Below are 24617 nucleotides of genomic sequence, written 5' to 3'. Positions count from 1 at the left end.
TCTGTCAGAAATGTTACTTTGAGGAACAAGCCAGAGAAATCAGCCGCATAGGAGAAACAAAGGCTGATGCGCGTGGCATAATTTTAAACAATGATCCCAACGCGTATTGCCAAACCTGTTTCACTTTTGTGGTATAACTCAAGCTTCAAGAACATGGCTTGCTTAGTTTTTATGCAATTTTATGACACTGAAAACCAAAGTTTCAAACATAATCATGACCTTGTCGGCCTTTTCCTTTTCAGCATTTTTAATTTCATAAAGGACTTTAAAAGCACTCTATTCTACTTAGGATTATGTTGAAGGAACGAAGGCTTCCTCGCTTCTAAGCCAAAACGAACTAAAAGAAGAAAAAAGATTGTGACGCTATCCCCCTAGTGGTACTCATTTTTCCTCAAGTCAGGATCTCAGATGTTACTTTTTCACAAATGTAGGTTGTTTTCCTTCCATTTTTTAATAAAACGAAAAACATTGAAAAATAATCTCAAGTTAAAAGGTTCAGGATGGTATTTGAAGAGACATGATATATACAAACACCTTTAGAAAAATTCTGGGCTTCACTCAGAATGTTTAAAAAACGAACATTTACCATTCCTGAAGAGAGCGTCCAATGATCAAACCTTTGCATTAGAATTTGTGTGAGAGAAGGAATAATTATTGGCGACGACTGTTTACAACAATTGCAGAAACACTAACATCGTCTAAGATTGGAGGCTATTAACAAGTTACGCAATAATCTAAATTTCCACAATGAGAATGTTGTGCGAACATAGGGAGGAAAACATTGAGAAACTTGGGACTTCGTCGATGGCTGCTCCCTCTTCTACACAAAATTAGCTATACAAAATTGTTCTTCGAGTGAAGGGGTACTGCACTTGCAGAACAAATTACAGGATTGGCGTCTCCAGGAATTAGAAGCAATTTCACTTGCAAGATTTTCATTCTACACTTGTCAATGCAGAAACAGGGATTCCATGCTTTTGAAACCATTCGGGCATATGAAATCTTTCGTAGAGCACAGGCCGCACATCTTTCTGCTGGGAAAGATGCTTGAGAAGTGGAAGGATAACCTCCAAAAGCTGATACAAAATATATAACACTTGTTAAAGTCATGGGAGCATAATAGCAAATTTGAGGAATAGCTTTCATACATGTTTTCTTATGTATTAGACCTGTATATCATGCGGTTGTCCAGCAGCAAATGGAATGCACGGAATTCCATTTAGAGGTTGTAACAAAAAACTAAATGGATTGTTATCAACAATGACAATTCGGCTTAGATCCTTTGATATGCAAGATAAATCCTTCACATGTTCCCGATATTCCCTGAGATGCGAGCAAAGCGTCAAACCCACAATAATAAGCTGAAAAGAGATTTTATACAAAGAGAACTGCTTTGATTTAGTCGAATAGTTGTGTCGCATCAACAATGAGCTGAGTTTGCAAGGATACAGAAATCAAAGAGATATGTTGATGCCACAAATTCATGGAACCTTTGACTGAATGTCATAATATTTGATTATGAACCATTAGATGCGGCAAATTCATTATCTTTTTTTATAGGAATGTGCTGCAAATTCATTATCTAACGCAAGTAATCAATTTCTCAAGTAATAACAACCTTTCTTTATCTTTGGGAATCGAAAGAACTCAGTTCATCATTTTCCTGAGAGGAAAAAGGCTTAAGAATACAATAATTGGGTAAGCCTGTTATCAGTATCATTTAGGTAACTTTCTTTGATTCCTGATAGGTAGTATCATGTAGAGAATGTACAGTTCGTAAGGAAATCAGGTCCTTTCATGAAATAATCCAACGAGATTGAATTATTATAGAGCAGATTTTGATAAAAATGATGCAGCAATGGAAATTTAGCCATCTAAGCATGTAACAAGCATTGAGCACCAAAATATCTCAGAACAGAGACATGATTTGTATCCCAACATACTAAAGGTGTCTTTGCAAACCAAACGCCCATCACACAATTCCTGGTCTCGAGATTTAGTACATTCACAAGCTAGTCAAGAGTCCCTTCGGGGACATCCGATAAAAAACAAGCTAGTCAAGAGCACTAATGTTAGATTATATTGATTTTCACCAGTTTTTGGCACAGAAAGTTCAGTGGATCTGATAATAAACATTGAATCAGACAATGGTCCAACATAAGAGATGTGCTATAAGGCTCGAGAAACTTTTGGAAAGAGACATTGACATAGATCTACCATATTTTTCAACACATTAAGGATTTAATTTGCAAAATTATCAAACACAGCCCAAACACCTAATATGTGACAACCTGAGCTGGAAAGAATGATCCTCAAGGTACTATATGACAGATAGATGCATAGAGTTACTGCTAGATATAGATTCATAGTGTGCATGCAGGACCTGCAATGAATGGACACCTACACAATCAGGCTTGCTTATCATAAAGTTATAATCTTAACAGCAATTATAGTAGTATCTGCTGAGTTTCCAGAAAGAGATTGAGCTAAGAAATATAGTCATTTAGAGCTATATTTTAGTCAGAGGATGAATCATGAAATGCTCCGTGAACGTGAAGGGCTCTGAATAGGGTTAGAAAGGCAAAGTGAATCACTATGACTTACAAGTCAATCAGACAACGACAAGAGACTTCGCCTTCTATTGCTTCAAAATGTTTAGTTCAGATATATTTTTTATGAAAAATGTTTAGTTCAGATATTAGCTACTTAACAGTTACATAACTGATCCTCCAACTCTCCGAACACTTTGGTACTGCAGAAAATAAAACCTTCCAGCCAGGGCCATCAAGGTAAATTCACTTTTTTATAAGGGCCATCAGTGTAAATTCATAAAGTCAGATTGACAAGTCAATTTCAAACATTTTCCATCACTATAATGTCGATTATATGGTGATTACATATTATCAACTTTTCTCTTGGTGGAATACATCGTGACTTTTTTATTCTACCCAGATTTTAATTTGTCTGCTACGCCACGATGGCGTGACCATATTTAGACAGTGAGATAAATGTGGCATCAAGACAAAGACTAGTTAGGAGGAACCAACTCTGAAAAGTTCACACTCGCCAGCTATTTGCAATCTATGGAAGGTCAATGGCTTCAAATGCAGTTTATGGCATCTGATGAGCGCGCGCGCGCATACACATACCAAGGCCAGTGGTCAAATATGTACTAAGAGAGGACTCTGCACTTCTCTCTTCAAGAATAATCACATGAACTGTCAGAACATGTGGCCTTGACACTAATTAGCACCCCTATGTTCATTAGATAAATCTTCACTTCAGAGGCTAATATGCTATAAGGTGACACCAGATATTCGGCCCAGAAAGCGAATTAACTTGATATGTTTACTCAATTCTCCTGTGGAAGACAAATTGTGGGAATCGAGGTTGAGATGGTTCGGGCATGTGAAGAGGAGAGGCACTGATGCCCCGGTCAGTAGGTGTGAGAGGTTGCCTGTGGCAGGTCAGAGGAGGGGTAGAGGGAGGCCTAAGAAGTAATGGGGAGAGGTGATTAGGCAGGACATGGCACTACTTCAGCTTAACGAGTACATGACCCTCGATAGGAAAGTCTGGAGGTCGAAAATTAAGGTTGTGGGTTGACAGGTAGTCGAGAGTGTCCCCTTGTCTTACCAATAGTATTAGCACTAGTCTTGTATTTTCCTATTCCTAGTTCCTTGTTTTTCCAGAGTGTGTCACTAGTACCAGTAGTTGACACTAGTCTCGTATTCCTTGTTCTTGGTTATTACATGTTTTGCTATTTGCTTCCGCTGCCTTTTACCTTGTTGTTGCTATTATTTGGTTATTGCTTCCTTCTACTGTTCTTGAGCCGAGGATCCATCGGAAAAGGCCTCTCCACCTTCATAAGGTGTAGGTAAGGTCTTACCCTCCCTAGACCCCACTTGTGGGATTCCACTGGGTTGGTTGTTGTTGTTTACTCAGTTCTCCATCTGGTATTGAGGTTGCCCCAAAAAAGGCGAGTTAACTTGAGACGATTACTTAGTTCTCCCTCTTGTATTGTAAGATTCTTTTGCTTTGAGTGCTTTCTGTTTTCCCTTTTATTTTTAGAACATGTAGCAGTCCAGCACATCATAACATAAACACTGAAATAGTTTAACCTCACATTTGGAATTAGCCACTAAACAGGAAAAAGAAAAAACATAAGAATAGAAGCAATACTGACGTGCTAGTTGTTGAAGGCCGATAAAGTCTCATGCTAAACCGATTCCCGAGATCAATTTTGTCAACAAGGGGCCTTGCATAGCCTGCACACAGATAACAATGAGAATTAACCATGTATATATGAACTAGTAAGGAAGATGACAAAATAAATCGCAAATTAACGCCCAAACCTTCAAGCCCAGCAGTAAACAAGACAAGATCGGCAAATTCACCGAGTTCTTTTAAAAAGTCGTGCAATCCAGGACGTTCAAAAACTGTGACATAGTTGATCTTAGGTTTGCTGTCGCATTCCTAAAACCAACAGGAATATATTGAGATAACTATTTCAAGAAACTTGCGTGATAATCACTTAATTATAGACAGAAGAGGGAATATGACCTTGTCTGAAGATATGCACTCAAGCTCAAACCACTTCAATCCAGCCTCTGTGGCCTGGGTGCGTACGATATTGGGCAAACTTGATGTCTCATACGCACAAACTAAAGTTTCATCCAAATCAAGAACCACCTGAAAGCAATAGTTAAGAACTTCAGGAAAAATCTAAAAAGAAGATTTTGGTAAACAGAAAAAGATTGGGCCAATTAGCAGAATGCACTGATTACAGCAAAATTCCATAAATAATTTTACTATCTGCTTATATGAAACCCCGCCAGGATTATTAATAAACCATCTTCAAGTCCCACAACCTCTCATAATAGTCAGCTTTCTGATACATTTGACCACAATAATCTTACAAATTCCAGAACGTCTTTGAGCTTTTAACTTTCAACTGAAGGACATCAATTCTTTAAACCAAGAGGCTGTATTCGCATGCAAATGTAGAAGCAAAATGCAAGACTGAAAGCACCAAAAAGCATGCAGAATCTTTCACCCTCCGCGATTGCCATTTGAAATGAATCCACCTCAAATTTAATAAGACCCATCCAGCAGAGCAGAGGATAACAATACAGCAAATATGCGAACAGCGTATTAACTCTTCAGGGCAGTGACAGGGTTAACAGAGGTCCTACTAACCAAGGCCTACCTAGCAAATACAGGAAGAGCTGCCTTCACTTTATCAAACAAAAGAAACTACAGGAAGAGCTATAATACACACAAAAGAAATGCCAATCAATAACTACGCCTCAGTCACGAACTAGTTGGAGTTCGTTATATGGATCATCTACAATAGAACACACAAGAGAAACGTCACATCATAAATATTCTGATGATATAGCAAGCCATGGAGTTGACATCAGTCACTTTATTTTTCCTTTTTGGATAAGTGACATCAGTCAAGATTTAAACATCTTAAAAGTTGACATCAGGATATAGAGAGGTAATGTTTGGCTCCAATAATCTCCTATAGTTTAGATGTCTTCCTTCAATTATCCGGGAGTTTCTCTTAGTTTAGAACTCCTCTAGTGCACTTGGGCAACATTAATAGGGAATAGAAGACACAAATAGTCCCCTTAGGACATGCTATTATACCACTTATCCGCACCAGAGCCTGCATCATAACCCAACAACAGCAATTGTAATAACTAAAACCTATCTAACTCCCTTGAAACCATTCCCATGTTTCAGATCGTCCTATCTATCTCATTCCCAAGCTACAGTTGCACCAACAGCATAAACCTTGCCCAGCATGCCATCTTCCCAATAAACTAAAGAAAAAGTATTACAGCAAAGAAAACAAGAATAAAGAGAAGAAATCAAAGAAACTATACATATTTTAAATAATTAAAATAAAAACAAAAGAAGAGAAGAAATCAAAGAAACTATACATATTTTAAATAATTAAAATAAAAACAAAGGAAAGAACATGAAAACAGCCAGCAAATAACAAGAATTAGCGTATGCTTTCTTGTAAAATAATGCAACTCCCCTTTCATTTCACATTTATACTCAGACATATTAACATTTCTTAGACATTTTATTTATCTCCTTTTCATCAATCTCATCTTTCACACTCCTGTCCTCTCATCCATCATAAGTTCCCTCTATAGCTCCCTTCCTACCATCTTCTTTGATATGTGACTTCCTTCCCATTACTTATATAAAAAAAGTAACTTCCTTCCCATATCAAGTTGTAGCTTCCATTAAATATCTCCATCTAAATCATAGGAATTTAATTGCTCATTATATGCATATCTAAACATAAGCCAGTTTGGCATGTCACATTCATTCACAGTCTGTCTATATTTAAGCACACTACTGAACTACCTATGTCATTGTAGTTAAGCATGCTTCCACATCATACAGCTCCTCCGGCAATGGAGGTTGATTCCCCATCCATGAGACCTCTCCAACATACACACACAATTAAAGTAATGGAAATAACAGATCCTGCACTACCAGAGCCTGCAGCAAAGCCCAACCACAGCACTGACAGACTACATAATAAAAACCTAGCTAACCGTTTTCATAAGTTCTTATCATTAGTCATATTTATCTGGTTTGCATGGTATAGTTGCACTAACAGCATAAACCTTTCTGAGCATGCCAACTTCCAATAGACAAAAGAAAGAAAAATTAGAAAAATAGGAATAAAAGAAGAAACCAAAAGAAACAAAACCAGAACTGCCAGCAATATGGAAAATCAGACCACTCCTGTTTCTAGTAAACCAGAAAACTTTCGCCTGTCCTTTCACACAAGTATTCTGATATGTTGATACTTCTTAATACACATCGCACTTTCCCCGTATTTCATCAACTTCATCTTTCATATTCTTCCTGTCGTATTCATTCATCACCACTGCCAACTTGAACTTCTTTCCCTATTGAGTTGTAACTCCATTATATACCTCCATTTAACCACCTTGAAATCTAGTTGCATGTCATATGCACATCCAGAATAAAGCAATGATGTGTGGATCTTCTCTTCCCAGCTTGTTTCCGTTTAATCACACTACTGAACCACCTTAACCATTGTAGCTTAGCTTGCTTCGGACTCATATGGCTCCTCTAGCTGGAGATGGATTATCACATCCCAATATGGCTTCGACATAATACATGGAAGTAATGGTAATAATTTGAAGAAGAATTAGAGATTCCCCTTAATACCCAGAAAAAGAAAAGAAGTTCTAGTACATCACCTCCTAGGAAATAATTGGAGAAAAGCACGCCCATGCAATTTGGGAATTAAAACTTAACAGTTTATGTCCATGCATTGCTCTTTCACAATGAATCATCAAGAAACTTCCTTTTTTTGTTTCTCCATCTACTGTTTCCTTTTTGGTACTTAGGTTTATGGCAACACTAATTAAGCGAGAAAACGCTACAACAGATGACCTACGGAGACACTCCTAACTAAAGAAGTAACAAATAATAGTCATTCATCCCAGCACCGATTAGCTAGGTATGCAACCTGAAAAAAGGTTTGCAGCTCTAGAAGAACAATGCCAATATTTGGCTACAAGATGAGTCCTAAAATTCCTTAAGACTATTTAGTCTGCTTCAGTAGATGTCAATATTAAAACTTCTTCCAAATTCATCTTGCTAAAATTTGACTAACTACTAATTATTACTCCTGTATAAACTTGTGTTGCACCCATAATAACTACGGAGTATATATATCACTGAGTCTCTTGCCTCTTAAAAGTGTTGGTTTCGCAGTGCAACCAAGATTGGTTAACATTAAATTCTGTTCCGTCCTCAGAGAAGAAGCAAAAATTTGCAGACCTAATAGTATTCACAAACTTTAAGACCAGCGAAAATGATACAGGTGAATTGATTGTTTGACAATCTAATCAACTCTTTCTCTCTTTATCCTTTTTTTTTAAATGAAAAGTACACAATCTGATTACCTCATGTGTTGAAAACTAACTCAGTTTTAAGAAGGCATCAAACACTTCATCTGAATTACAGTAAGTAGCTAAACATAAAGCTAAGGAAGCATAACAAATAATGAACAACTCAAACGAAATCTACGAACCAAAATATTACATATGATTCTACTAAAAATTAAGCTTCAACTCCTAAAGCCTAAGCTCGAGATGAATATTCAATAAGCTTTAACTATTTCTAGAAAAAGCTTACCGTGAGTCTCCGTAGATGTTGGTCGCCGTTACCATCACGAACTCTTCCGGCGTCGATTTGCAAGGTGGAAACAGCAACAGACGGTTGCTGCGGCGGCGGAGGCGCCTCCTCGGGCAGCTGAGACTCCGGCAGCTCAACAACAGGCAGTGGCTTGAACTGCGGCGTGGAAGAGAGGAAAGAGCTACTATTACGTAAGCCGACATACGAAAGTACCTGACTCAGAGACGGTGTTCCTCTAACGATCTGAACGAAGATCTGAATAAAGAAAGCCAGCCAGCTCAGAAGCGACCTCCAAGCTGGTAGACTCCTCGGCGCGTAAACGTCCGCGGCGGCTTGAGCCAGCTCCGCCATATATATCTTCACCGGTAGATGCGCAGAATGCTAACGTGCACAGTGGGTGGCGTTTCACCAGTTTCTTACAATTCTATCTGTTTTGTGAATTTTTATATATGAAAATTGTTTGAATAACAAATTAGGAAATTGGAGTGCGGGCGGAGGTGTGGTCAAGGTGGCGCCTCGACGAAGAAGTCATAGTCATTGAAATCTAGATAGATTGAGAAAATGAGACGATAAAAAGAGGGGGATTGTCACGCGCCGGTGGAAGAGCGTCGGCGTTGGCGCTACTTAGTGAAGTGGGAATTCTAATTAATTAACTTATGCTTTTCTTCTGCGTAGCAATTAATTTTGTTTATTAAATCAACGCAGCAAAGCATAAATGCCGCTGTATATATTTGTCCACCGGATTCCTTTAAGCAAACCATCATTTTATACTTTCACAAGAAGAATTTTGAGAGCACGCCAGGGGAGTTCAAAATCGAACCGAAACCAAAAATCGAACCGTAAAAAGGGCTTAATGGCTTATTGATATCGAGTTAACGAGTTAACGGTTTAACGGATGGAGAACGGATTGAAATTTTTTTATTAACGTCTTATCGGTTTAGAATGGATTATTCAATTTTCTTAACGGATAATTCGTTAACCCGTTATATATATATATCCATATGCAATATGTATATTAAATAAGTAATAAAAATCCCGACTTACCGTGGCATTATACAAGCAGAAGTGTTAAAAGTGTTTCTTTACCGGTACCCTTCTTTAGAGTTTAGAGTACCTTTCTTTACTAGTACTCTATTAGACATTTAGATTTGAGACATTAGAAACCCTAATGTCTAAAAGTGTTAATTTCAGTATTTCACCCAGCGGCCAGAGCAGCAGACTCGCCGTCTCCCTCTCGCTGACTCGCCTCTTCATCTCGTCGTCTCCATCTCGCTAACTCGCCTCTCCATCTCGTCGTCTCGCCTCTCCCTCTCGTCATAGCCAGAGCCCAGAACAGCAGATGGTAAGTTTCTTTTCTTGTTGATGTCTTCAGAATATTCGATCCTCACTGTTGTAGTGTTGTTTACACCTTTAAAATCAAAGAGCATCTCAAAGTATTCAGCCATTTCACAGATCTCCAATCACTGGGATTTCTTCTGAAATTGACATTCCAACTGTTGCCTTCTTTGTCTTGTGCTGTTTTGAGATCGATTTTGATAGTTTCTGTTTAAATATCCGTTAAGGAACTTGTTATTTTTATTGCTTTTCTTTTCTTGTTGCAGTGACTCATAGCATGGCTAAAAATATACAAAGTGATAAGGTGATGGGTGAAAGTGGGGCTTCTAATTTAAATGCAATAAGCCAATTTGAAACAACAGAGTCAAATATAACCAAAAAAAGGAAGAAAAAAAAGGGTTTGTTGTGTGGGATCATTTTACAGAAACTATTACTTCTAAAGGGAGTACAAAAGCAAAATGTGACTATTGCTTTATTGAGTATTGTTTTAAGACCAAAGACGGTACGCCGACACTTCTTTCTCATATGTTTAAGTGTCCCAAACGCCCTGCTATTGTTGATAAAAAAAAATAATCAAATTTAGGTTTTCAATCTGTTCCGGGGTAGTCAGGGTGACGTAGCTGTTGTTACTTGAAAATTTGATCAAGAAGAGTGTAGGAAGGTGTTATGTCGTATGGTAATAGTTGATGAGCTTCCTTTCAGATTTGTTGAGAAAATTTTTTTTAGAGACTTTATGAAAGTGGCGCAACCTTATTTTCGGATCCCTTCCCGTAGTACTGTAACTAGGGATTGTTTTGATCTTTTTAATGAAGAAAAGCAAAAGTTGAAGAGGTCTTTTATAGAAATGAAACAAAGAGTATGTATTACCACTGATACCTGGACTTCTATACAAAGAATCAATTATATGTGTATCACTGCCCATTGAATTGATAGTGAATAGAATATGTATAAGAGAATAATTAATTTTTGTCATATTGTTAGTCATAAAGGCGAAGATATGGCAAATGATATTGGTAGGTGCTTGCGTGAGTGGGGGATAAATAAAATCTTCACTGTCATAGTTGATAATGCAAGCTCAAATGATGTGACACTAAAAGAATTGTCTAAGCAATTAACAAAAATGGAAACTAATCTGATGAACGGTAATTACCTTCACATGAGATGTATGACTCATATCATGAATCTTGTGGTCCAGGATGGTTTAAAAGAATCTTCAGTGTCTATTGAACGTGTTAGGCATGCAATGAGATATGTTAGACAGTCTCCTGCGAGGTTGAAGAGGTTTCAAGAATGTTTTGATGATGAACAACTCAATTGTAAAAAAGCTTTATGCTTGGATGTTCCAACTAGGTGGAATTCCACCTACTTGATATTGCGCAGAGCTGTTGAATTTGAAAGTGCATTTTAACATTATGCTTCTAGTGAAATTATCCTAAGACATTATCTTGAGCATTCTTATATTGAAGTTGCAAATCCTACATGTGAACTTTTGAGTAGTGATTGGGAGAATGTAAAAAGAATTACAAAGTTTCGTGCAATCTTCTATCTTCTTACTTTGAAAATATCTGGATCACGTTATGTTACATCGAATATTCATTTTCTTGAAATTTGTGTGGTTGCTGTCTATTTGAAGCAATTGATAGCAAATAAAGATACAATTTTAAGTGAAATGGCAAAGAAGATGAAAGAAAAGTTTAATAAGTATTGGGGTGATCCAGGGAAAATAAACAAGATAATTTTCATTTCATGTATTTTGGATCCACGTTACAAGCTCGAATGAGTTGGCTATGCATTTGTAAAGATGTTTGGTAAAGATCCGGGGCAATTATACAAGCAGAAGTGAAGAAGTACACGACTTCATTATTTAGTGAGTATGTAAAGTCCAGCTCAAAAGGTGTCGTGCTTGCTTCATCTTTAGATTGTTCTTCATTGGACACTTCTACTTCCGGGCTTTCTGGCAGTCAAGTAAGCACCCAAAATACAGGACTTTTAGAATCACTAATGCAAGATATAAAAAAATATAAAAGTGGGAGTGGAGGTGTGGATACTAAAACAGAGTTAGATAAATATTTTGGTGAATAAACTGAGGATGGCACTAAAGAATTTGATGTTCTTCTCTGGTGGAAATTGAACTCAGCTAGATTTCATGTTCTTGCGGAGATGGCTCGTGATGTATTAGTTGTTCAGGTTTCAAGCGTGGAATCCGAATGTGCATTTAGTACGGGAGGACGTCTTCTTGATTCATTTAGGAATTCATTAACTCCTAAATTGGTGCAAGCTCTAGTGTGTCTTCAAGATTGGCTTCGAAATGAAAAATTAAAATAACCTATTAGTGTTGAGGAAGATCTTGATAAAATTGAGCAGCTTGAACAAGGTAGTAATATTGTTACTATATTTGTTGTATATAAGTGTTGTGGATATGCTTTTATTTATTGCAAGACTCATTATTTTAATTTTTTTTCTTCACATTTAGCCAGCGATGGAAAAGACCCTTCCGTAATTGATGTGTAGTGTTAATATATCTGGTAAGAATTCGAATTATAATACAGTATTAATAAATCTGTTAATATATTTATCACGTGACTAATGTAATAATTCGATCGAATTGTAATATATTTATCACATGACTCATGTTTGTGTATAATTTTAATTCTGTTACAAGAAATCTTTTTCTAAAGTATCTTTGTGTATGTTCTAGAGCTTTTTGGCAGTTATCTGTTGGTGAAATGGAGATCTTGTCTCCCAGTCCCGTCAGTGGTTATGCTTTAGTGATATGTCCACTTCTGGTATGTCCACTTCTATAATGTTGCAATTCATTTGCTGAATATGTCTTCTTACAGTGTTTTTGATAAGGCAAAGGCACTCTTAAGTGTCTTACATAATTGTCTTTTTCTTAAGTTTCTTACATAATCGTGGGATAACATTTCTAGCAACAAAAAATGAAAATATGTAGGTCTTTGCTAGAATATGAATATTCATCTTTAAATGTACTACTGAAGTATGTAAAAGTGTCGAGGGGCTTGGATTTCATTGTTTTATTGGGATAATAAACAATGGAACAAATAATTTAGTCGCATTTCAAAGCTGGGCTAGTTCTGCATTCAGTTGATTTTGACTCATTCTGACTTCTAGGTATTAGCAAACTCATTGATGACATTCCAGTATTTGGTACCTTTGATTGAAGAGCTGATGACATTCCATCATTTGTATCTTTGTGTCACGACCCCAAATTCCCATCTTCGGATCGTGATGGCGCCTAATATTTTACTTGCTAGGCAAGCCAACGTTAGAATGATATTAACTAATTTTTAAATAATATTTAAATTTATTAATAACAAATAAATAAACACGAAAGTAAGGTCTGAAATATAGTGATTAATCCATAAAGACAACGGTGTCTAAATACCATCCCAGAATTGCTGTCACAAGTGCACGAGCTTCTAGAATAAATACAAATAAAGATCTGAATAAAATAAAGCTGTCTGGAAACAAACACATAGCTAAAGTAAAGTAGATGGGGACTTCAGAACTGCGAACGCCGTGCAGTTATACCTCAAGTCTCCTCTAAGTAGCTGAAATTCGAGCAAGTCTATGGTACACCACTGGGACCAACTCCAAAATCTGTACAAGAAGTGCAGAGTGTAGTATCAGTACAACCGACCCCATGTACTGGTAAGTGTTGAGCCTAACCTCGATGAAGTATTGACGAGACTAAGGCGGGTCACATACATTACCTGTACGCAATATTAGTAACAACAACAATAGTAGAAATAAATCAGGTAACTCATTTATAATAATTGAAGCCAACTCAGCAGTCATAACCAATTATTATTTTCATCAATTCTGTTGCAGCGTACAACCCACTCTCACAATATATTCACATTCAGTTCTGTTGCGGCATGCAACCCGATCCTCCCATATGGACTTTTAATGAGTCTGTTGCGGCGTGCAACCCGATCCTCCAATATATTCATTATAATTAATTCTGTTGCGGCGTGCAACCCGATCCTCCAATATATTCATTATAATCAATCTTGTTGCGGCGTGCAACCCGCTCCTCCAACATATTCATTTACCAATTCTTATAGAAGAAATTTCTCCAGTAAATGCAACAATTAATATAAAATTATAAGACAACAAGTATATAATAATTATGATTTAATTAGGAAACAAACAAAGGGCAAATTATTATAGAAATCAGAGAGAAAATATGCAGTTTAATATTTAAAATGTTAAATGTCAAATAACAATTAAGGCACATAATTCAGATAGCATGTAACAATTAATGCGGGAATTCAAAAATTAATATTTGACAAAGAATAGGAGAGAAATAATTATTATAATAATTAATTCATGATTTAAAATAATTTATGATTTTTCAAGTAAGCAGGCAAATAATTAATTTGACGATGTATAGACACTCGTCACCTCGCCTATACGTCGTTCACATACAATTCACATAACAAATAATTTGAGGGTTCTATTCCCTCAAGTCAAGGTTAATCACGACACTTACCTCGCTATGCAAATTCCAATCAATAACTCGATCACAGCTTTTCCTTTTAAATTTGTCTCCAAAAGCTTCAAATCTATTCACAAACAATTCAATATACTCGATACGTATCATAGGAATTAATTCCATATGAATTTACTAATTTTCTGGATAGAATCCGAAATTCATTAAAATATTTGGCAGTGGGACCCATGTATCAAATCTCGAAAAAACTTACGAAATCCGAACACCCATTCCGAGACGATTCCAACCATACAAAATTTATCCAATTCCGATATCAAATGGACCTTCAAATCTTAAATTTTCGTTTTAAAAAGAATTTATAAAAATCTGATTTTTCTTCCATAAACTAACGTATTCATGATATAAATGAGTATGAAATCATGAAATATAATCAATATAGGATAAGGAATACTTACCCTAATATTTTTCCGTAAAAATCGCCCAAAAATCGCCTCTTGAGGTTTAGGGTTCGAAAAATTGAAGAATAAATGAAAAATCCCGTCTAAGTCCAAAGTTATGAGGTGCGGATGTCGCATTTGCGACCTGAGCTTCACAATTGTGAAGCTCGCAAATGCGAAGGGGTCATCGCAAATGCGAGAACCTTCATATTTATGCTGCCTTCGCAAATGCGATGAGTATGTCGCATTTGTGACAATTGGCCCATCGCAATTGCGGGTAGAAGTTCGCATTTGCGAGCATGCCCTTCCCCGGACCCCTTTCGCAATTGCGAAGATAAACTCGCAATTGCGAGAACTGCTGGCCTAGGCTTTCTTCGCAATTGCGATAAAAACCTCGCAATTGCCATACCTGCTTGGTTCGCATTTGCGAAGCCTGATCTCGCAATTCTCTACAGAGTCCTGCTACAGACACCAGTTACACCAGCAATTCTCTAAGTTCTAAAATCACTCTGTAGCGTATCCGAAACTCACCCGAGCCCTCGGGGCTCCAAACCAAATATACACGCATGTCTAAAAACATCATACGAACTTGCTTGTGCGATCAAATTACAAAAATAACACCTAAAACAATGGATTTAGCACCAAAACTCATGAATTCCTCAAGAACATTTCAAAACTTCTTCTCAACTGGACGTCCGAATCACGTCAAATCAACTCCGATTTCTACCAAATTTCACAGACATGACTTATATATTATATTAAACCTGTACCGGATTTCGGAACCAAAATACGAGCCCGATACCAACGAGATCAAACATTAATCAATTTCTTTAAATCCATAGAATTGCAGTCTTACAATTTTCATCAAAAATTCATTTCTCGAGCTAGGGACCTCGGAATTTGATTCCGGGCATACGCCCAAGTCCCATATTTTACTACGGACCTTCCGAGAATTCGAAACACGGATCCGAATCTGTTTACTCAAAATATTGACCAAAGTCAACTAAAAATTAATTTTAAATCCCAAAAATTATTACTTCATAAATTTTCACATAAAGGCTTTTCGGATTTACGCCAGACAACGCACGCAAATCAAGGTGAGTAAAAATAAGGTTTTTAAGGCTAATGGGCCCGGAATAGAGTCTTAATTCACAAGATGACCCTTTGGGTCATCACAATCTCTACCTCTAAAACAAACGTTCGTCCTCGAACGGACATAGAAAAGTACCTGAATTGACGAACAAGTAGGGATATCTACTCCGCATGTCCAACTCGGACTCCCAAGTAGCTGCCTCAACAGGCTGACCTCTCCACTGTACTCGAACTGAAGGGTAACTCTTTAACATCAACTGACAAACCTGCCGGTCTAGAATGGCTACCGGCTCCTCCTCATAAGTCAAGTCCTTGTCCAATTGGACAGAGTTGAAATCTAACACGTAGGACGGGTCACCATGATATTTCCGGAGCATAGACACATGGAACACCGGATGAACCACTGATAAACTAGGTGGTAATGTAAGCCTGTAGGCTACTTCACCCACCCTTTCAAGAATTTCAAAGGGTTCGATATACCTAGGGCTCAACTTGCCCTTCTTTTCGAACCTCATTACACCTTTCATAGGTGAAACCCGAAGCAATATTCTTTCTCCAACCATGAATGCAATATCACAAACTTTACGGTCGGCATAACTCTTTTGCCTAGACTGAGCTGTGCGAAGTCGATCCTGAACAATCTTGACCTTATCCAAGGCATCCTGTACCAAATCGGTACCCAACAACCGAGCCTCTCCCGGTTCAAACCAACCAACTGGCGATCGGCATCGCCTTCCGTATAATGCCTCATATGGAGCCATCTGAATGCTCGACTGGTAGCTATTATTATAAGCAAACTCCGCAAGTGAAAAGAAATGATCCCAAGAAACTCCAAAGTCTATAACACAAGCACAGAGCATATCTTCCAATATCTGAATAGTGCGCTCTGACTGTCCGTCTATCTGTGGATGAAATGTTGTACTCAACTCCACCTGCGTGCCTAACTCACGCTGTACAGCCCTCCAGAAAAGTGAGGTAAACTGCGTACCTCGATCTGAAATAATAGACACGGGCACCCCGTGAAGGCGGACAATCTCACGAATATAAATTTTAGCTAACCTCTCTGAAGAATAGGTAACTGCCACGGGAATGAAATGTGCTGACTTGATCAACCTGTCCACAATGACCCAAACTGCATCAAATTTTCTCTGACTCCGTGGGAGCCCAACAACAAAATCCATAGTGATACGCTCCCACTTCCACTCAAGAATTTCTAACTTCTGAAGCAAACCACCAGGTCTCTGATGCTCGTACTTAACTTGCTGACAATTCAGACATTGAGCTACATATGCAACTATATCCTTTTTCATTCTCCTCCACCAATAATGTTGCCGCAAATCTTGATACATTTTGGCGGTACCTGGATGAATAGAATACCTGGAACTGTGTGCTTCTTCAAGAATTAATTCACGAAGCCCATCCACATTAGGCACACAAATACGACCCTGCATTCGCAGAACCCCATCTTCCCCCACAGCAACCTGTTTGGCATCACCGTGCCGCACCGTGTCCTTAAGGACAAGTAAATGAGGATCATCATACTGCCTCTCTCTGATGCGCTCATATAAAGAAGACCGAGCGACTGTGCAAGCTAGAGCCCGACTGGGTTCTGAAATATCTAACCTCACGAATTGATTAGCCAAAGTCTGAACATCTGCAGCTAATGGCCTCTCACCAACCGGAATATATGCAAGACTGCCCATACTCACAACCTTTCTACTCAAATCATCGGCCACCACATTGGCCTTTCCGAGGTGATACAAAATGGTGATATCATAGTCTTTCAACAACTCCAACCATCTTCTCTGTCTCAAATTAAGATCCTTTTATTTGAACAGATATTGAAGGCTACGATGATCAGTAAATACCTCACACGAGACACCGTAGAGGTAATGCCTCCAAATCTCCAGTGCATGAACAACGGCTGCCAATTCTAAGTCATGAACAGGATAATTCTTCTCGTGAACTTTCAATTGCCGCGACGCATATGCAATTACCTTTCCATCTTGCATTAATACTGCACCAAGCCCAATGTGAGATGCGTCACAATATATCGTATACGATCCTGAACCTACGGGTAATACCAACACTGGCACCGTAGTCAAAGCGGTCTTGAGCTTATGAAAGCTCAACTCATACTTGTCTGACCATCTGAATGGGACACCTTTCTGGGTCAATCTGGTCAATGGGCTTGCTATAGATAAAAACCCTTCCACGAACCGACGATAATAACCTGCTAAACCCAGGAAACTCCGAATCTCTGTAACTGAAGTAGGTCTAGGCCAATTCTGAACAGTCTCAATCTTCTTAGGACCCACCTTCACGCCTTCTGCCAATACAACATGCCCCAAAAAGGCAACTCAGTCTATCCAAAACTCACATTTTAAAAATTTGGCATATAACTGATTATTCTTCAAGGTGTGAAGCACAATTCGAAGATGCTGCTCATGCTCCTCTCGACTGCTGGAGTAAATCAAAATATCATCAATGAATACAACCACAAAAGAATCCAAATAAGGCTTAAACACCCGATTCATCAAATCCATAAATGCTGCTGGGGCATTTGTCAACCCAAATGACTTCACTAGGAATTCGTAATGCCCATACTAAGTTCGAAAAGTTTTTTTAAGGACATCAGATGCGCTAATCTTCAACTGATGGTAACCAGACCTCAAATCGATCTTCGAAAATACCTTGGCACCCTGAAGCTGATCAAATAAGTCATCAATTCTTGGCAGCGGATATTTGTTTTTGATAGTGGCTTTGTTCAACTGTCGATAATCTATACACATCCTTATAGAGCCATTTTTATTCTTTACAAATAATACTAGTGCACCCCAGGGCGAGACACTGGGTCTAATGAATCCCTGATCAAGCAAGTCTTGTAACTGCTTTTTCAGTTCTTTCAACTCCGGCGGGGCCATACGGTATGGTGGAATAGAAATAGGCCAAGTGCCCGGAGCTAAATCAATACAGAAGTCAATATCGATGTTGGGTGGCATCCCCAGCAAATCTGCAGGAAATACTTCTGGAAATTCACAAACAACTGGTACTCGGTCCATAGAAAGAGCATCCGCACTGGGATCACGAATATAAGCCAAATAGGCTAGACACTCTTTATTTACCATACGTCGAGCTTTCATATAAGAAATAACCCTGCTGGCAGAATGACCAGGAGTTCCTTTCCACTCTAACCGAGGTAACCCTGGCATAGCTAGGGTCACTGTCTTGGCATGACAATCCAATATAGCATGATAAGGGGACAACCAATCCACACCCAAGATGACATCAAAATCTACCATATCAAGAAGTAGAAGATCCACACTAGTCTCAAGATTACCAATAGTAACCACAAACGAACGATAGACATGATCCACTACAACAAAGTCTCCCACCGGTGTAGATACACACACGGAAGCACTCAGAGAATCACAAGGCATAACCAAATATGAAGCAAAATAGGAGGACACATAGGAATATGTAGATCCTGAATCAAATAGAACTGAAGCATCTCTATGGAAAACTGGAATAATACTTGTGATCACAGCATCAGATGACTCGGCCTCAGGCCTAGCTGGAAAAGCATAAAATCGGGGTTGGGCCCCATCACTCTGAACTGCGTCTCTGGGACGGCCTCTAACTGGCTGACCTCCACCTCTAACGGTCTGACCTCCACCTCTAATGGCCTGACCTCCGCCTCTAATGGCCTGACCTCCACCTCTAGCTGCCTGAGCAGGCGGTGAAGCAACCGGTGCCGGTATGATGGCACGAGAATCTTGCCGAGATCTGTTACTCGCCAATCTAGGGCAATACCTCCTGATGTGACCAATGTTTCCACACTCATAACACTCATCCTGATGTCGTGGCTGCTGAATCTGAAGCTGACCCAAATGGGCCGGATAACCGCTATAGCAACTCTGGAGTGGTGATGCACTGATAGGAGCTGAATGTGCACTGAATACTGGCTGCCCAGAGTAAGGCATAATAGGACCATGACTCCCTGAAGCACCGGGAGATACATGAAGTGCTGAATGAAATGGTCTGGGAGGATGAACCCTACCAAAATTACCCCTGCCTCCAGACGAGGCACCACTGAAACCATCGAACTGACGAGGCCTCTTATCGGACCTCTGCTCTCTCTCATGTGCAAGAACCATCTCGATCCTCCTTGCGACATTAGCAGCCGCCTGAAAAGAAATCTCACTTCCGGTCTCCTTGGCCATCTGAAGTCTGATAGGGTGAGTGAGTCCCTCAATAAACCTCCTCATTCTCTCTCCCTCCGTAGGTAGTAAAAGGAGAGCATGACGGGCCAAATCCACAAAACGGGACTCATACTGAGTAACAGTCATACTGCTCTGCTGTAGACGCTCAAATTGCTTGCGGAATTCCTCTCTCAGTGTGATAGGGAGGAACTTTTCCAGAAATAGCAGAGAGAACTGCTCCCATGTAAGTGCAGGTGATCCAACTGGTCGGGTCAATGTATAATCTCTCCACCACCTCTTGGCGAAACCCGTCATTTGAAATACAACAAAATCTACCCCATTGGTCTCAACTATACCCATGTTCCGTAGAACCTCATGGCAGCTTTCAAGATAATCCCATGGGTCCTCAGAAGGTGTACCACTGAAGTGAACTGGAAAGAGCTTGGTAAGCTTATCCAGTCTCAATAAGGCCTCAAAAGACATGGCGGGCCTATCACCGATCGGTGTCGCAATAACTGGCTGAACTACCCCAACTGTCGTGGCTGTTGGAGCCTGATTCTGGGGAGCCATCTACTCCGGAGCGGGAGTAGTGGGAGTTTGTGCTCCTCCCACAGCCTGTGAGATGGCTGGTGCCACTGGAAATGTACCATTCTGGACCACACCCTCCATAAGACTCACCAATCGGACTAGAGCGTCCTGAAAAACTGGAGTGACTATGAATCCTTCCGGGACCTGAACTGGTCCAACTGATACATTCTGAACTGGGACCTCCTCCTGAAGGTCTACCTGAGGTTCTACAACAGGTGCAACTGCTCGAGCTCTGGACTGAGCTCTACCTCGGCCTCTAGCATGACCTCGGCCTTGACCTCTAACCCTGGCCGTAGTTGCCACCGGGGGTTCTGGTCCCTGACCATCGGTAGAGGTATTATGTGTTCTCACCATCTGCGAGAGAATAAGAGTAGAATGGTTCAATCATCGACGATAGAATAAAATCGCACAACAGAATAAGAAAGAAGTGATATTGTTCCTAAACTTCATAGCCTCTGAGAGATAAGTACAGACGTCTCCGTACCGATCTTTCAGACTCTATTAAGCTTGCTCGTGCCTCGTGAGACCTATGCAACCTAGTGCTCTGATACCAACTGTCACGCCCAAAATTCCCTCCTTCGGACCATGATGGCGCCTAACATTTCACTTGCTAGGCAAGCAAACGTTAGAATAATATTAACCAATTTTTTAAAAAAAATTGAATTATTAATAATCAAGGAAACAAAGCGGAAGCAAAGTTTGAAATATGGTGAAATAATCCATAAAATAACGGTGTCTAAATACCATCCCAGAATTGGTATCACAAGTGCACGAGCTTCTAGAATAAATACAAATAAAGGTCTGAATAAAATAAAGTTGTCCGGGAATAAACACACAGCTAAAGTAAAATAGACAGGGACTTCAGAACTGCGGATGCCATACAGTTATACCTCAAGTCTCCTCTGGTAGCTGAAATCCGAGCAAGTCTATGAACGCCGTTGGGACCAACTCCAAAATCTGTACAAGAAGTGCAGAGTATAGTATCAGTACAATCGACCCCATATACTGGTAAGTGTTGAGCCTAACCTCGACGAAGTAGTGACGAGGCTAAGGCGGTCACTTACATTAACCTGTACGCAATATTAATAACAACAAAAATAATATAAATAAATCAGATAACTCATTTATAATAATTGAAGCCAACCCAGCAGTCATAATCCATTATTTCAACCAATTCTGTTGCAGCGTGCAACCCGCTCTCACAATATATTCACATTCAATTCTGTTGCAGCGTGCAACCCGCTCTCCCAATATTTTTCTTTTAATCAAGTCTGTCATATATTTATTTCAATCAAGTATATATATAGACTTTTAAATAAGTCTGTTGCAGCGTGCAATCCAATTCCCCAATATTGACTTTTCAATAAGTCTATTGCGGCGTGCAATCCGATCCCCCAATATTGACTTTAAATTAGTCTGTTGTGGCATGCAATCCGATCCCCCAATATTGACTTTTCAATAAGTCTATTGCGGCGTGCATTCTGATCCCCCAATATTGACTTTTAATAAGTCTGTTGCGGCGTGCAATCCGATCCCCCAATATTGACTTTTAATAAGTCTGTTGCGGCGTGCAATCTGATCCTCCAATATTAACTTTTTAATAAGTCTGTTGCAGCGTGCAACCCGATCCTCCAATATATCTATTTCAATCAATTCTTATAGAAGAAATTTCCCCAATAAATGCAACAATTAATATAAAATTATAAGACAACAAGCATACAACAATTATGATTTAATTATGAAAGAAACAATGACAAATAGCAAATTATTATAAAAATCAGGGAGAAAATAGGCAGTTTAATATTTAATATGCTAAATGTCAAATAACAATTAAAACACATAATTCAAATAGCATGTAACAATTAATGCAAGAATTCAAGAATTAATATTTGACAAAGAATAAGAGAGAAATAATTATTATAATAATTAATTTATAATTAAAAATAATTTATGATTTTTCAAGTAAGCCGGTAAATAATTAATTTGATGACGTATAGACACTCGTCACCTCGCCTATACGTTGTTCACATGCAATTCATATAACTAATAATTTAAGGGTTCTATTCCCTCAAGTTAAGGTTAACCCCGACTCTTACCTCGCTTTGATAATTTCAATCAATTACTCAACCACAACTTTTTCTTTTAAATTTGCCTCCAAAAGCTTCAAATCTATTCACAATAATACAATATATTCAATACTAATCATAGGAATTAATTCCATATGAATTTACACATTTTTCGGATAAAATCCGAAATTTATTAAAATATTTGACAGTGGGACCCACGTCTCAAATCCCAAAAAAAACTCGCGAAATCCGAACACCCGTTCCGATACGAGCTCAACCATACAAAATTTGTCCAATTTCGATATCAAATGAACCTTCAAATCTAAATTTTTCGTTTTTGGAAAGTTTTACAAAAATTCTAATTTCTTCCATCTAAATCCGAAATAAATGATGAATATAGACATGGATTTATGAAATATAATCACTTTTGGTTAAAGAACACTTACCCAATTCAAAGTCGTGAAAATCCCCTTGAAATCGCCCAAATCCGAGACTTGAAACTCAAAAATGAGTAAAAATGGCGACTTCCGAATTTATAGGCTCTGCCCAGTCATTTTTGCATCTGCAGACAAAAGTTCCACATTTGCGGACTCGCATTTGCGAGACAAAGCTCGCATTTGCGATGCCAGGCTTCCAGGTGAAGTTTCGCATCTGCGGACAATCCTGTCGCACCTGCGACATCCGCTTCTGTGCAAAAAGGCTGCACCTGCTAAGACCCCAGGCCAGCCCTGTCCTGGATCTGCGATGGAAGGCTCGCTTCTGCGAGCTCGCACCTACGGTCAAAAATCTGCAGGTGCGATTACACCAGAACCCAAAATTTCAGATTTTGCCTAAGTCTAATTCTTGTTCCGATTTCGATTCGAATCACACTCGGGGTACTCGAGACCCCGTCCGAATATACCAATAAGTCCCGTAATATAATACGGACTGACTTGGGGTCTAAAATCACGTCAAACAACATTGAAATTATAATTCACACCCCGATTCGTACTTTGAGTTTTAAACTTTCAATTTGCAAATCTCGTGCCAAAACATATTAAATGAATCCGAAATGACTTTAAATTTGGCACGCAAGTCATAAATGACATAACAGAGCTCTTCCAATTTCCAGAATCGGATTCCGGCTCCGATATCAAAAAGTCAACCCCGTGGTCAAACTTGGAAATCTTTAGCCTTTAAATTACTAGTTTCCGTTAAATAGTCATAACTTGAGCTAGGGACCTCCAAATTAAATTCCGGACATACGCCCAAGTCCCAAATCACGATACGGAGCTACTAAAACAGTAAAAATACTGATCCGGATCCGTTTACTCAAAATGTTGACCAAAATCAACTCAGTTAAGTTTTAAGGCTCTATTTCACATTTTAATCCATTTTTCACATGAAACTTTTCGGAAAATTGTACGTACTGCGCACACAAGTCGAGGAATGATAAATGGTACTTTTTAAGGTCTTAGAACACAGAATTACTTATTAAATTTAAAGATGATATTTTGGGTCATCACATGTAGTACCACTACAACTGACCCTATGTATTGGTAAGTGCTGAGCCTAACCTCGACGAAGTAGGGACGAGACTAAGGCATGTCACTTACATTACCTGTACGCAATATTAGTAACAACAAAAATAGTATAAATAAATCAGGTAACTCGTTTATAATAATTGAAGCCAACTCAGCAGTCATAACCAATTATCATTTCCATCAATTCTGTTGCAGCGTACAACCCGCTCTAACAATATATTCACATTCAGTTCTGTTGCGGCGTGCAACCCGCTCCTCCAATTTATTCATTTTCATATTCCATTATGTTGCGACGTGCAACCCGCTCCTCCAATATATTCATTTTAATTAAGTCTGTTGTAGCGTGTAACCCGATCCCCCAATATATATGTGTATATCAACTTTTAAATAAGTATGTTGCGACGTGCAACTCGATCTTCCAATATGAACTTTTAATAAGTCTGTTGCGGCGTGCAACCCGATCCACCAATATATTTATTATAATTAATTCTGTTGCGGCGTGCAACCCGATCCTCCAATATATTCATTATAATCAATCCTGTTGCAGCGTGCAACCCGCTCTTCCAACATATTCATTTACCAATTCTTATAGAAGAAATTTCTCCAATAAATGTAACAATTAATATAAAATTATAAGACAACAAGCATATAATAATTATAATTTATTTATGAGACAAACAAAGGCAAATAACAAA

The 24617-nt window shown here is 38.7% G+C and overlaps 1 protein-coding gene across 2 annotated transcripts; it reads right to left on the bottom strand.

Moving 5' to 3' along the window:
- Positions 1 to 566: 566 nt before the first annotated feature.
- On the bottom strand, positions 567 to 8872 carry LOC107829643 (uncharacterized). Of its 2 annotated transcripts, XR_012708842.1 has the most exons (7): positions 8203 to 8872; positions 4561 to 4689; positions 4353 to 4473; positions 4184 to 4265; positions 2292 to 2383; positions 1170 to 1323; positions 567 to 1076 (listed from the first exon to the last, which is right to left on the bottom strand). XR_012708842.1 is itself a non-coding variant. In XM_016657101.2 (6 exons), exons 1-6 carry the CDS (start codon positions 8551 to 8553, stop codon positions 936 to 938), a joined length of 978 nt encoding a protein of 325 aa, XP_016512587.2. In that variant the 5' UTR covers positions 8554 to 8861; the 3' UTR covers positions 567 to 935. The 2 variants fall into 2 exon arrangements, 1 of the variants encoding a protein (XP_016512587.2); XM_016657101.2 differs by lacking the exon at positions 2292 to 2383 and having other exon boundaries at positions 8203 to 8861.
- Positions 8873 to 24617: the final 15745 nt, after the last annotated feature.

The sequence above is a fragment of the Nicotiana tabacum genome, chromosome 4, assembly GCF_000715075.1.
Source record: "Nicotiana tabacum cultivar K326 chromosome 4, ASM71507v2, whole genome shotgun sequence".
In the NCBI taxonomy this organism is placed as follows: domain Eukaryota; kingdom Viridiplantae; phylum Streptophyta; class Magnoliopsida; order Solanales; family Solanaceae; genus Nicotiana; species Nicotiana tabacum.
Note: the sequence above shows the minus strand (reverse complement) of the source record. Positions and strands in the feature narration are given on the sequence as shown.

Excerpts from the sequence above, each read along its gene's own strand:
- LOC107829643 (XM_016657101.2), bottom strand. The coding sequence starts at position 8,553 with ATGGCGGAGCTGGCTCAAGCCGCCGCGGACGTTTACGCGCCGAGGAGT. Across the intron at positions 1,324-4,183 it reads CGGCCTTCAACAACTAGCAC|GGAATATCGGGAACATGTGA; the intron begins GTCAGTATTGCT and ends CTCGCATCTCAG. Across the intron at positions 1,077-1,169 it reads GACAACCGCATGATATACAG|CTTTTGGAGGTTATCCTTCC; the intron begins GTCTAATACATA and ends ATTTTGTATCAG.